Genomic DNA, 14972 nt, shown 5'->3' on the forward strand with positions numbered 1-14972 from the left:
TTCAGAGTCTGAGGGCTTTCCCGGCAGCTGTGCTGACTCTACACAAATCCACCTTCTCCAGAGGGACCGGGTCGTCCCCATGAGCAGCTTCTGCTTGCAGGTCACCAGTGTTAACTCTGCTTTTTCGAAGCACAAACAGAAAACTTCCTTTAAGCAGAGCCTGAGGCGGCCGTCTGCTCACATCGTACATGCTGGCTTTGTGCCTCCTCTCAGAATTCCACCAACACTCCTATTAAACGCAGAGAACAGCGCTCTCACTGGAGGTCTTAACGGTCAAGTAACATCTGTCTGTGTTCTCTGCCCAACAGCAATGCCTGAGTCTTCAACACCAAGAGCTCAGTCTCTGTAAGAGTCAACGCTACAACCCATGCTGGTCTCCTCTCTGGCCCATAAACGACAGGCCTCCATTCAAACAGTGGAACACATGAGCGAGAAAGATCCAGCATCTACATGTACAGAGGGAAGGCACCATGCAGAAGTGGGAGGACTCTGCTCTAGAGAAGGTTTTTGAGAAATATCACCTGCTCTGCGAGCAAGAGAACAGCGTCTTAATCCAAGACGACACCGCCTACCTCCCACACGGAATGTTTTATAGAAACTAGGACTGCTCCAGTTAACACGGGCAGGCTGTGAGAGCTGAGACCCCCAAGGGCGCTACAGGACACAACTTCAAGGTGATCTTCATCAGCATCCTCAAGAACTGGCATTTACTTCAGACCCTCAGCCAGGACCAAAGCAGCGCAGCACCAGACCCCAGCCACCAGAGCCGACAGCCGTGTTAAGCCTCTCGAGCCTGCTGCCCCCGCCCACGCCCCTCCTGAGCCTGCTGCCCAGCCCACTCCCACGAAGCCCGTACTTGTTTTTCAGCTCCACGATGGCCTGCACAGTTCGGTTGTTGTAATAGAGGTTGACAGTCCGCACCATCTTGGTCCGTTTCAGGTCCCCGATTTTCACCGTCACTTTGCTGATGGTGTGGCTGCCAATGAGCTTCACAACCTGCTGGGTGGTGGTGTACCGCGTGTCCACTTTAATGGAAGACAGCTTGATGTACTAGATACAAAAGTACACGGAAAACACTGTGTTAGTTCAAGGTCAGTGGCTCATCCTGCTCTCTTCAAAACTCATCAGTAGAACCCACTCTTCACCCATGGATGAAGTTTCTGTTTGCAGTAGGATGGCAGGCATGGCTTCATACCACTGGTGACCAGCTATCAGAAGAGGAACACCTGTGCAGTAACAAACTGGAAACAAGAAACCCCCTGGCCCTGTAAGTCCCAAGATCGTCCACATTAAAGATGACACTTACACAAAACGGCACTTCTGGATTATTACACACCAGGCAGGGGTCACTCTCCAGGTAATAGCCATCAAATTCCACTAAGCCAGACAAGGTGCTGAGGAGGAAAACAGTCTCAGCATAAGGAGATTTTCATTACAGAAGGCACAGAGCTTCACAAAGAAGCCACGAAATAGAAAACCAGGGCTCAATACTCCCCAAGGCAAGCCCCACCCTAGTTAGAACAAGGAAACGGGAGAAATCCCAGCAGGGTTTACAAGTCACAGGAAGAAAATGTCAACTGATAGATGTTCCTATCTCTGGACTGTCGTGAGGTCAGGGGAATCCTAAAAAGTTATGTTAAAATTTGACTCAGAGAATAGTCACAATTAAACTTACTAAAAATCACTGAATTGCATATTTGAAATAGGTAAATTCTGTTGTGTATAAATTACTCCTCAATAAAGTTTGGGGGGGGAGGGGAAGAACAGTCACTAATAAACCAGAGAAATGACAAACTGACAGTTCAATAAACATTCTCAGAGTTTTTCTTTAATGCAGTTATTTTCTGTAAACTTGGCTTGTGTGATTTAGACTTGGACCCTTGAAACCAGAGACTTTCTTAAATTACTGCTTAACAAACCCTAACTCAACAATTGCATTCTGAGCACCTTCTACACACAAGGCCCCAGCTACGAGGGAGGCATTCAAAGACTGACTAGACAGGAGCGCACTGAGTCATATGTAAGAGCCCATCAGCATGGAAATAGCAACTCAGACTGTTGACTGAGCTTCAAATAGGAAGAAAGCAGAACAAAGCTCACTTGTAAATGTTGGAGTTGGGATGGTTGGTAAGAATATGGTTTTGAGTCCGCAGAATCTCAACAGCCTTCTGTGAATATTCTTTCAACTGAAAACAGAAGTCAATACAGGACCACAGTTAAAGCCCAAGGGAAAGTCTTCCTGGAAAAGACTCTTCTCCTCTGCTTTCTAGCTGGTACGGCCCTAGAAGTACCAGTTCTCACTCAGAATCATAAAAAGCTGGGCCTAATGCCTAATTGTTTATAAAGGATTCTATCTGCTTCAGAAGCTTCTATAATCTTAGGGACAGTCCATCTGTTTACACTCTTGTGGAGGAAGATATACTTTATTATTGTGGAGAAGCCATGAAATGGTTCTCGAATTGCAGAAACACCTCTAGATTTGTGGTCAGGACTGCCAGGAAAACCAGAGGAGCACATTCTTTCCCAAGTAACTTTACTGAGTTGCATTTTCTTCCCCACTCTATCTACTTCTGTTTATTGGCTAAGCCAAATTCAGACTGTATTTATTTGCTGGTGTATAATATCTAGGTGGTACATATATACTAGGAATGCTTAATACATATTTAAAAGAGATTTCATACATGTACCCGCTATGTGGGTTGGTCATAATGTTCTTAACTCAAGAGAAGGATTAAACGCGGCAAGTTAACCTCTCTGACCAATCATCTGTTACCTTCTTCTCTGTTTGTGGGGTTTTCAAGGAGAAATATCCTAGTAGGTCCACAAACTGGGCAGCCTTACGACCGTAGGCAGGGAGTTCTGGCCATATGGACCACATCAGATCTAGCAGGAGCTCCTGTTGAGATTTGCTAGAGTTTCTGCAGATAAATGACAGGTCACATTATAAGCAGCAGAAAACCCTGAGGTTCCTTCATTTATCAACAAGGCCCAGATACTGTTTTGAACCTGTATCTATTTTCCCATTACCAGGGGTTAAGTTTGAAGGGCGCTATTGCTCTTTTCACAATCAACCCTAACAGATGTAGCACAATCCTTTCCTGTCTTCAGGAGGTGGTCTATTCCCACCATCCAACATTACTCAGTGGCAGAAACTGAGCTTTGTTAGCCTGAAGGGTCAAGCCTGGTCACTTTACAAACTTCTAAACACAGCCTTCTTAGTGGAAAACAGATCATCTCTTGCTTATGATATCAGTTTAATAGCTAAAAAAAAAGTTAACTCGATGAAGAAATCTGCAATAGTCAAGAAGATTCAGATTGCTGTAAACATTGATACTGTGACCCTGAGTATGTAACATAAAACCAGGACAGAACTACATCACCCACTCTGGCCCCAGACCCAGGCAGTCTGCTAAAACTAAGCCCCTGACCCTACCTGTAGATATGCAGTGTCAGGCAGTGGGCTTGCCAGCGCACTGAGGAAGAATTGGACTCTAAGAGGAAGCAACGCAGAAACTGGACCAAGGTTTCCTTATCTGCAAACTTGTTCAGTTGGTTCACCAGAGCTGTGCACAGTTGGTCCTCCTGGCTGCCTGAGCTCTCACCTGCAAGATCAGAGCAGGACTGAGGGCTGAAGAGTAGGCAGAAGTGGCCTAGGGTCCCACAGCCAGTGCTCGGGTGGAGAGGGAGGGGATTCTGTTCATGTCTAAAAGTTTCACTGAAATGACTGTCACCTGAAAACAACTTTCAGTTGTTGACTAGGAGACAGAAGGTCAGCCCTAAATATAATAATGCTACCAAAAAAGCACAAGATAAAGTGCCTACATAAGTCTACACCGAGCAAACATAGTTACATTGGAGAAAGAACTTCCTTTCAAAAGTCTGCTACCCAAGAGAGGAGGGTGTAGCGCAGTGGTAGAGTGTAGTGCTTGAGGTCCTGGCTTCAATCCCCAGGACTTCCAATAAAATAAGTAAATAAATAAACCTAATTACCTCAAAACAAAACAAAACAAACAAAAAGAACTGTTTTAAAAAATAAAGTTCTTTATTAAAAAAAGGCAACATTACTACAAACCTGCACAGAGGCATCTAAATAATTAACTGCAAGAATGTGAACCACCCTCCACTGCTCTCCACCACTGATCACCTGTCTCAGGCCTCCAAGGACTATGAAAAGCAGGGAAGGAGAAAAGCTTTTTTGCCTTTCTGATGGCAAGGAGTCAGCTAAAGCTGACTACAGCTTCCATATGTAGTGCATTCACCAGTTTACAAAGTATATTTATTAGCAAAGTTTCATTTAACACTGACAACCTCCCCAGGAAGCAAGGGTTATTTCACAGAAAAGGAAACCTGGCCTACTAAAAAATGTCCAGGGCACTCTGACCTTTACCATTACAGCCACTTAGTATGGGAAGTCACACTGTTTTAAGGTGTCACCTTCAACATCACTGAAAATGACACCAAAAGTAGACACTAGAGGGCATTTGAGTTTTAGATCCCTGTAAATCTGGATGAAAAACCTTTCAGAAGAAGAGAATGAACTATGTGTTCCCAGAGAGCTCAGAACACACATCACCCTGGACACCAAGACAAAAGGGTGACTCTTACCCTCTTTCTCCTTTTCCTTTTCTTCTTTCTTGCTCTTCTTTGTGGATGACTTCGACTGTGTTGTGGCTTGTCCAGAACTGGTGGCCACAGGGGCCGAGGAGGACGAAGCACTGGAGGACCCCGCGGAAGCCGCCAGAGCAGCAAGCACCTTGCTGCCACACAGAGCGCAGGAGAGCAGCTGCAGCAGCACCGGAGACACCCCCTCGTCCACCAGGAAGCTGACTTGGAGGAGGAAGTACAGGACGGCTGCAGGCAGAGGAGACAGTGGGTCAGCCCCAAGACAACTACGAGACTCACACACAAGAACGGCGCAGCTTCTCCACACGGCCAGGGCTGCCTTATTCCCACCACCATCCTTGTCCACGTTCTCTGCTGGATGCTACCGAGAAGAATTCACACCCTCTGTGGAAATACCTGGCCATTCTGCAACAACTACACAGAGACTGGCTTTCAGCCCCCAGTTCTCTGGAGATGATTCTCCTCTTCAGTTTACCACCACAGTCTGGAAGTCAGATACTCCTACCTGTGCTCCCCTAGCACCCCAAATTTTGTCTATGGACCCTTATCAGCCTTTTACGTTTTCACTTGTCTTCTTTGCTGGGCAGAGTTCTGTCTGCCTTGCTCACAGCTACAGCTCTAGCACCCAGCTTAGTGCTTGGTGCATAGTGGGCCTCGACGAATGGTTCTTGAAGGAATGAAGGAATAACAGCAACCAAAAGGAGAGGCACTGCTTACAGTCGTCCTTGATGCAGAACTTCTGCCAGTTGATGGTTCGCTGGGCAGCGATCTCTGCACAGGCTTTCAGGTGCTCCATCTGAAATGGAAACCGATCACCAGAAATGAGTCGCCCTGCCGAGCGGCCCACGCCCGCTGCCTTGAGAGGTCATCACCTCAGCTCTGGATTGCAAATGCCTGCCCCCTGTGCAAGGTTGACTCAGTGCCCTCGTGAACATGGGACGAAGGCCCACACACTGCAGCTCTTACTGAGCCTCTTACGTCCAACAGCCCACCACGCAAAGGATCCTTCAGACCACCTGATAATGCAGCAGCAAAGGCAGGCTGTGCCCTAAGACACTACAACCCAGCTTATTTTTTTCTTGCAAAAAGCACAATAGTAAGAGCATTAGATATGGAGTCTTTAATACTGAAGATGTTCTTTCTGGATGTTCCTGTGCAATATATTCCATTTACTCCCCAAAGTCAAACAATTTATCTTAGGCGGTTGGAAATACACCATTTCTTTAGTTTTCAGGGACAAGGATGAGAGGCGCACACATCTCAGGCTGCTCCTGTCTACGACATGAGCAAATGACACTGGTAAGAAGCCCAAGCCACCCCTCCTCACAATGGCGGAAGCCCTGCCAGGTAGAGGTGGGCATGGTGGGGGGAATCGCAGACCCTGAGGCCAACTGCACACGGTACAGCACCCAGACGTGTGCCATGGATCTACCCTGACCACCACCCTGGCCATGACGTCCTCTACATATTGTTGAAAAGCCCTGTGTGTGCTGCTCCATCCTATCACCTACTTGGCTGAGCCTCATCACATGCCTTCTCCCGGCCCTCCCGCCCTCCCGCCCTCCCGCACAGGCCGTACCAGGCTGATGAGCGTGTCATACTGCAAGGCGGAGCCTGAGCTGGCTGTGACCACGCTTGCCCGGAGGAATATCCCCTGCTCCTCCAGCAGCTTCTTGATCCCACGCACGTGGGAGTCCAGCGTGTGCAAATCCCGCAGCTGGCGGTATTTCTCCTTTGACCCACAGATGAAAAGCAGAAGTTTGCGGACTTGGCGGCGCACAAACGGAGTTTGCTGGATCATCAGGTACTGGAGGGGAGGAACAACACAGAGTCAGTGACTCTGGAACTGCACTGGTACTGGCCACAGCTCCCTGGGTTTTCACAGACTGTTACTAAAAACCGGTTAGAAACACAAACCAAGCTACTTCCTTGCAGTCAAGTCAACCTCTGGTGAACTTCAATATTCCTTACAGAGACCAGGAGAAAAAAAAGCATAGAAATAAGAACATCAAAAAGAGAAAAAGAGCACTATTCCTGCTCCACCTCATGGAGTGCTTAGGAGTCTACAGGGAAGCTGGTCTCCACTCCAGAGTGAAACCGCAAGGGAAAAAACATTCAGAACCTCTCTTGTGGGTAAAAGCGGTGGGGAAGAAGCTGGGTTGTTGTACTTCACACCACCTGAAATGGTCACTTGGGGTTTGCTAACATCATTCTTCCTAGAGTTAGTCTCACGCTTGCTGGGCAAGTTCTTAAGCTGTTTTCTCTCGGCTCCAAACCCACCACCCTACCACCCCGGGCTCTGTGATGTCCACTTCACAGCTATGTGCTAACTGCACTGCTTCTTTGCCAGCTGGTCCCCTCTTAGGTTCTGCCAATAGGGAGCCCTAGAGGGACACCAGAGGCAGGAGGCAAAGAAGGGACTTGCTCCCTCCTGTTCGCCTGCTGTCCCAGCACCAGCCCTTCACCCCAGCAGCCTCCAGCGTTCCTTTAGTAGTCAAGGGCAAACCAAGTTCAGGTGGTCCCAGTCATCAGCTTCCTTCTGTACTTCCAGAATCAGCCACATCACATCCCTCCAGAGCTCCTCAGGGATCAGCAGCAGCACGCCCTCCTCAGATCCACCAGGCCTCTCCTCTCCATACGAAGGGCTGCTGGCAGCTGCTTCTTCAGTTACTATCTCTGTTACCTCAGTTGCTCCCTTTTTATCTTTTTGGTTCTTCAATGACTATTTAACCAATTCTGTATGTTAAGATCTCTCAGTTATATTTAACTAGTATATGTTCTGTTTTCCAGAATCCAAACAATTAAACCTGCCCATGATCACCACATGTGGGGGAAGTTAAATGTACAGAATTAGAACCTAAAGTGGATGGCTTGCTTTGATACACATCTCCCACAGTCTCACCATTAGCACACTCTGGAGGTGCAAGGCCTAAATAGTGGGAGGGACTCTGCAAGGGGAAATACTGCATGAGGGTGAGGACACAATGGGGCCACAAAGGCAGTCCCAGCCATGTGTCCTCTCCTCGACTGGCACACTGCCTGGGACCTTCACTTACCTCTGAGAGAAAGTAAAACCACGAATGATCAAAGACAGGAGGCGGGATTCGAGAATTAGTGTCAGCGATCTTTTTGATTTGGTATGGCAGCCTCAGGACCATCTCTGTTAGAAGCTGAGTGTAGGCCTCAAACACATCAGCAGCATGGCCCTGGGAGAAGAACACTTGTGTAAGAATCTGTGATTGACAATTTTCCGTGACCACAATTAGGAAAAAGGCTGTTTTACTGTTCATAAGGTATATCCTTTGTTGGAGATGGTAAAAGGCGCCTTTCAAAGCTGGAACCATGACTGACTGACAGCTTAGTTTACAAACCCAGGAAGGCCCCAGGCTCCTGGGGGCAATTTCATGCCAAGGTCACAGTGGACACAGATCTCACTGCTCTTAAAGTTCCAGCATTTCACTCTGGTTTTTGACACTGGATTGATTTCACTCTGCTTACATAAAAATTAGTTAGAACAAGAACAAACTGAAAAAACAGTAGTAGGGAAGGACTTTCTATGAGAGATGTATTTCATTCCCCTAGAACCAAAGCTTTCCAAGACAGCAAATATTTATATATATAAGGGGGTCAGCATCACCAAGCTCAGTCGAGATCCTGGGCCCACACAGAGAGGCAGGGGTACGGAGAGATGTGAAGACAACAAACAACAGCCATCCTGCAAGCTGTGTGGTCCCCAGGGAGAGTTTGCAAGAGTTTGGGGGCATATGTCTCATAACTCAATCACCAGTTACTTATCAGTTCTATGCAAGCAAGCACTGGGGTGCTAAGAGGATTAAAATAAGGTCTTGACTGATAGTTTGGAGGGGAAGACTCCACCAGTGTGCACAGGGTGCACACTGGGACCCAGGGAAAGGCTCTCTTTATCAGACTTGATGGCAAGGAAATACGTGTTGGGGAAGGATCTAATGCTTGAGCTGGGTGTTGAGGAAGGACTAGGAATTAACTAGATGGGGGAAGGAAGGGATGCAGAAGGAGAGGAGAGAATTTCAGAATTTCAGGACAGCATGCACAAAGGCAACATTCACAGTGGGGGAAACGCACAGGTAAGCAGGGCTGCATGCAGGGGTGCTGTAGGTGATGAAGTAGAGTTAAGTACATAGGTGAATCCGCAAAGAACTTTTTGGCCTAAAAGTTAGAGAAAATCACCAAAAGCGTATAAAAAGAGAGAGAGGATGTGAATAGATTCACATTATATTCCCATACTATTCACAGCAGTTGAGTGTGCAACAAGACGCACAGCTAGTCCAGCCCATCGTGTTCTACTGTATGGGCTCAAATGGGACAGAAATGGCGATAGTAACATTTACTGAGCAAGGGTACGTTCTAGGCACTGTGTGTTACAAACATCACGTCATTTAATGCTCACAACTCTATAAAGCAGATACGATGTGTATCCTCACTTTCCAGGTGTACAGACTGAAGCTTACCAAGGTTAGCTAGAACTTGCCCAAGCTTCAGGGCTGCTAAGGGGGAACACCTGTTCCCAGGACTTGTTTCCAGATTCACCTGACCAGAAAGACCATCTTTTAAACTAGCGTGTTTAAGGGCCTCTTGTGACAGCAAGGGGAGTGTGTGACATAACTCGGCTCCTTCAGCGCTACTGAGAGTGAGGAGGACAGTGCTCTGGATGAGGGACAGAGTGGTCACTGTGCCCGGGGAAGGCCCTCACCTTCACATACTGGCGGAGGAAGAACGGGCTCATGTCGGGTGGGGATGAAGTAGTATGTGGTTTTAGCAACTGGCTGGTCGCCATGGGCTCCTCCTCATTCTGTTGGCTCTTCCAGTACTCCAGCAGGGACTTGAGCACGTGCAGGCAGTAGTCCACAGCCCCAGAGCTCAGCAGGGCTGCCGCCGTGGCACTGGAGATGAGGGAAGATGACTGGGGAAAAAACGGAGACGCTAAGAATGGCCTACAAAACTGTGAAATCCAGCCGGGTGCTGGGGATAGGAAACACGCTCACAACAGCCTTAGAGTTAGCTATCATGAAGTGAGTCAGTCTCTTGAGTTACACGTTTCCCGGCTAGCTCAAAAATTTCTCCAACTCTTTTGAACAACAGCATGGTTAAGAGAAAACAAAGAAATGCCAGTTCTCAACTCTAATCTCCCTGCACATATGGGCCAGAGGCCAAGAAGGCAAGGATTAGATAACCTTTCCACCTGGAGGGGCAGGTTTTCTTTTTCCTTGGGCAACTTGAAAAGCAGCCCATTTATTTCAAGAAGAGAGAAAACTTTCCACTATAGGCACTTCTTAGCAACCCCACCCTCCTAGTAGGGGCTCTTCCCATAGAACCAGCCTCCAAAGGAGATGGGGTAAGTGATCACATGAATAAAAAAGTAGGAGAAAAGCTACTGTAAATAAAACCATTAGAAGAGCCTTGCAAATCCCAGCAAACCCCACAGCGCATAAGCTCATTAAGATTAGATGCAGTTCAGCCTCCATTTCTACCTTCTCTGCTTTGTGTTAATCTCCTTTCCACCACGCACACGCTGCTTTCTCTCTGCTTTATTACCATACCTTATAGCAACGTACAGCAGGAGAATCCTCTTAGTCACTCTGCGCCTTGCAGAACAGTCTCCTGCTTTTCAATAATGGAATTTCCAAACCCTTTAACCCCTCCATTGGCGGGTTTGTTGGAAAAGATCAGAGCTTGGAAGGGATTCTGAAAAAGGTGGAGGCTCTGGCTCCTGAAGAGGTGACAGCTTAGAATCTTACTCCTCCCGAGCAACAATGGACTTACTCTAACAGCCTCTGCCCTTTGCCCCAGCACCAACCAGACAATTCTCTTTCCTTTCCCCACACCCACTAGCCCAAAGTAAAATACCTCACATATGGAAGACTTGGACCCGGATTTGGTCCTGGACATGAAGACACTCAGGAGCCTCATCACTACCAGGTGGACCTCATTCAGGGCACTGCGCTCGTTCTTCTTGGAGACGTCCTGCAGAAGGGGCGGAACCCAGAAGGCCACACTTACTTTAACCTTGAGGCATCCTCTCAACAAGATTCCCTTACGCCTATCAATGCTAAACGTTCCTCATGTGGAATCAGAGACAAAACAAGCTCCAATGGACCTGTGGTCTGTACCCCATGATCTGTACACCTAGAAGGCCATACTAAGACACAAACAATTCATTGTTTTTAGCTTGTGGAGTTACAAAAAGTCAATGAGGGCAGGGACTTGATTTTGTTCCTCATTTACAGCCAAAAAGATCCAAAAGCATGACCGGGCCAAAGTATGCCCTAAAAAGGCTTTCTGATGAATCGACAGAACTGGAGCCCTCAGTGGCTGATCCCTTCCTGAAGCTGAATGGAGTTCCTCTAAGAGAGGAATGAAAAAGTGAAGACTCATCTCAGCTAATCCCTGCTTCTCACATAGTATGATGCTCAAATTTCACCTTTTTATCCATGCCCAGTTCAGCAATTAGCTGGGAGAGCAGGTTGTCCAGGGCCCCCTTGTCTTTTTCATCTTCTCCATCCAGATCTGTAGTAAGCATCAGAATTACCTGGAAGTCAACAGAGAGACAAAACATGGAAGCCAATTCCCTAAAGAATAACAACTCTAAACACAAGGTGTTTCAGAAGAAATTCTAATTTTCCTGACTTTCCTGTCAATCATAACTATAACCCATGAAAAGGTTCTAAGTCTTGAGGTACCCAAAGTTGAAGTGTCCAGAGTCAGAAGAGTCAAATTGTGGTATATGCCACCCTTGGCATCACAGAAAATGTTCTGCAAAACTAACTAACTAACTGACTAACAGTATATCCAACCAAAGTGGCTTAAGACGTGGCAGTGTGCTGTGCTAAGAATTAAAGAACAATTTTGCCAGGAATAGCTATCAGACCATGCCTTATCACTAATACTAGAGCTACTATATACTAAGAATCTCTGGAGCAGACTTTTGCTCCTGGCTCTGTCAATAACTGCTGGATAACTACAGACATTTTTAATTTAATTCTCTGATTCTCAGCCTTCTCATCTCTAAAATGAAGGGCTATAACTTGCAATTCAAAATTACATTGCATTATTTTATGACCTAATGCCAAACAATACCAAGCCTCTGGAGAGAACTGTGAGCATGCTTAAGGATGGTCCAACTATGATGTGACAGACCCAAGTGAACTGAGGGATACCTGCATGTATGGGATGGCCCGGACACCTCCAACATTTCGTAACTGGGGCAAGGTTTGCAGTAGTCTCTCCAACAGCATCAGACGAACCATGTGCAGCCTAAAAGGTGAAGAAAAATACATGAAACATGAGCCAGCACACAAACACTAGCCAGCTGAATATAGTTCTTTCCTCCTGCCACCAGGGTAAACAAGGAGCCTACTGCTTAGGAAGAATCCTAGCATTAAAAAATGTTAAGAAATATCTTCAGTATACCAGCAACAAAGAAGGAAAAATCTCCCCCTGTTAAAGGAGAACAAAACTATTCCAAAATACAACAGATGGTACTGAAACTTACTACAGGAAAGTCAAAATCTCTCTCAAGCAATCCGGTCCTAGTGGTTCTCAGCATTAACACCAAACCGTCAACAGTAAGCCTGATGACTTTTTCTGACACATGGTCCTATTCTGCCTCCACGCATTGTTTTCTGGACTTCTACCTAAACATTTTACATTATCCAGTTGCACAGTGACCCAGATCTTTCTTTTTCTTGCTTCCCAAGCCCTTAGGAAGGCCAGTCACTGCTTTACCTGCAGAATTCAACTTCAATATCAATACTAGAACCGTGAGTTCTCCCATATATGCAGCTGGCCACTACCTAGCCTTCTTCACCTGCAGATATACAGCTGGGTTCCCAAAGTAAATGTGTCCCTCTGGATCTCTAGTGCATATGCTAATTCAAGAAGAAGAATATGAAAATTAATTAGGGTGTTGTCGACAAGTTGGTTGGCAGTCTCACCTAACACAATCTTACACAGATTAACAGTACATATGCTGAATCAATTAATGGATTCACTCTCATAATTAATAAACTGTTTTTGCTTCATTTTACTTTACAGACTATAAGAAACCACAATTTTTATATATATATATATTTTTTTTTAATTAATAGACTTTATTTTTTTAGAGCAGTTTCAAGTTCACAGCAGAATTGAGTAGAAAATACAGAGAGTTTGCACAAAGCTCTTCCCACCCACACATATATACTCCCCTACCCTCAATATCCCTCATCAGTGTGGCATATTTGGTACAATCGATGAACCAACATGGGCACATTATTATCAACTAAAGTCCACAGTTTACATTAGGGTTCACTCTTGATGTTGTACATAATATGGGTTTTGACAAATGCATAATGACATGTAGCCACCACTAATAGTATCACACAGAATAATTTCATTGCCCTAAAAATCCCTTGTGCTCCATCTATTCATTCCTCCCTCCCTCCCTCCCTCTCCCCAAGCCCCTGGAAATCATGATCTTTTTATTGTTTCTGTAGCTGTGCCTTTTCTAGAATGTCATTTGGCTGGGATAAGTTATACATATATTTTAAAGTGTAATTTTCATGTATTAAGTACCCTAGCAGGTATCCAGAATATTTTCAAAATAATAAATCTTGAATGAAAATAGTCTTGAATAATTAATGATAATCATTCTAAAAAGAACTCAAAGGAATGAGCTAAACAACCTTCAGAATATAGTAACATATAAAAGCCCACGCATGCATCTTTGAATAATTAGGACAGCTGTGTAGGGACTACAAATGAATAAAAAATGCCCAAGAACAGAGGTGTACAAGTGATGAAGGATGAGATGACAGCAGCAGCTCAATACTTTTAGGATAAAACATAACAAGTTTTGAGATGGACTAAAATTGCTCAGATTTGGAGAATGTATGTGTGACTATACACACAAAGGAAACAGTCAACAAAACGAGGAGTCTTGACCGGGATCAAGATCATACCAGATTACTGACTTTTCAAACTTTTAAGATAGTAGTACTCTTGAAACTTAACAACAAAAACGAAAAGCAACAACAACAAAAAAAACAGTGTACCAAAAATCACAATTCCCTCCTCTTGTGGCTTAAAGTTAAAACCAATTCAATTATTATATTATTTAAAACAATAAGTCACTTAACAATTATTTAATTACTGAAAAATAAAGCAAACTTACACAACTTTAGAGAATTCCACTACCAACAAGACCACATTACCTAAATTGACCCTCCACCGAAAAACAACTGAAAATTCTAAAAAGATATTAACATTATTTTAGAAGTAATAATGAGTCTCAAGAAATTTCAAAGGGTTGAAATTCACATACTATGTTCCCCAACTACAGTAAATTACACTATAAATCAACAACAGAAAAATAATTAGAAAATACTCAAATGTCTGGAAATTTAGCAACATATTTCTAAATATCCCATGAGCCAAAAACTAAATTACAACAGAATTTAGAAAACATTTTGAACTGGATAGCAATGAAAATACAACATATCAAAATATGTGGGCTACAGCCAAAGCAAAGTTTACAGAGAATTTTAGAGAAAAACACGTAACTTCAAATATGTATCTAAAAATAAATACTTAAAAATCATTAATTTAAACTTCTATCTTATGAAGCTAAAAAAAACCAAAACACAGAAAATTAAGCTCCCAAAAAATAAAGTACTAAAACAAAATAGCTGGTAAGGAGAGGAAGGAAATAATAGAGTGGAAGTGAAACAGAGAGCAGGCATACAACAGAGAAAATGCAAAGCCAAAGTTGTTTCTTTGCAAGTAATATTGATAACTCCTGGCCAGACTGATTTTTAGAAAAAAAAAAAAAATTTAAGTTACCAATACTAGAAATGAAAAGAGGTGTATCACTACAGATCCTAAAAACATTAAAAGTATGATAAAATATATTATAAACAACTTTATGCCAATAAAGTTGACAACTTAAATAAAATTATCAAATTCCTTGAAAATCACAACATACCAAAATTGACACACAAAGAAATAGAAATAATTCTGTCATTTAAAGAATAAAGCTATAATTCAATATCTTCCCTTAAAGAAAGCCCAGACCCAGATGACTTCACTTTTTCAAGAATTCATAGATGAAATAATACCAATCTTACCCAAACTCTTCTAGACATCAAAAATACATCCACAAACATGTCCTCGCTTACTCTGATGCCAGAATAACATGAATACTGATACATGATAAAGACATTTCAAAGAAGAAAAATTACAAGTCTAAATAAAATATTAGCAAATCAAATCCAGTGATAAAAAGGGTAAGACATCATGATCAAGTGACCCCAGAATGTTGGTTTAATAATGGAAAA

At 44.2% G+C, this 14972-nt stretch overlaps 1 protein-coding gene across 8 annotated transcripts in view; it reads right to left on the reverse strand.

Moving 5' to 3' along the window:
* UBR4 (ubiquitin protein ligase E3 component n-recognin 4) overlaps positions 1–14972 on the reverse strand; it is a 122407-nt gene that overhangs the window by 40687 nt on the left and 66748 nt on the right. For all 8 annotated transcript variants that reach the window (XM_032495312.1, XM_032495313.1, XM_014562225.2 and 5 more), the window contains 13 exons: positions 11817–11913; positions 11081–11188; positions 10507–10623; positions 9353–9562; positions 7680–7829; positions 6203–6430; positions 5341–5419; positions 4606–4851; positions 3434–3602; positions 2774–2918; positions 2101–2186; positions 1307–1394; positions 857–1050 (listed from right to left, as the gene is read on the reverse strand). In XM_032495312.1, the coding sequence (XP_032351203.1) occupies positions 857–1050; positions 1307–1394; positions 2101–2186; positions 2774–2918; positions 3434–3602; positions 4606–4851; positions 5341–5419; positions 6203–6430; positions 7680–7829; positions 9353–9562; positions 10507–10623; positions 11081–11188; positions 11817–11913 (1917 nt within the window). The remainder of the gene's footprint in view (positions 1–856; positions 1051–1306; positions 1395–2100; positions 2187–2773; positions 2919–3433; positions 3603–4605; positions 4852–5340; positions 5420–6202; positions 6431–7679; positions 7830–9352; positions 9563–10506; positions 10624–11080; positions 11189–11816; positions 11914–14972) is intronic.

Source organism: Camelus ferus, chromosome 13 (genome assembly GCF_009834535.1).
Source record: "Camelus ferus isolate YT-003-E chromosome 13, BCGSAC_Cfer_1.0, whole genome shotgun sequence".
In the NCBI taxonomy this organism is placed as follows: domain Eukaryota; kingdom Metazoa; phylum Chordata; class Mammalia; order Artiodactyla; family Camelidae; genus Camelus; species Camelus ferus.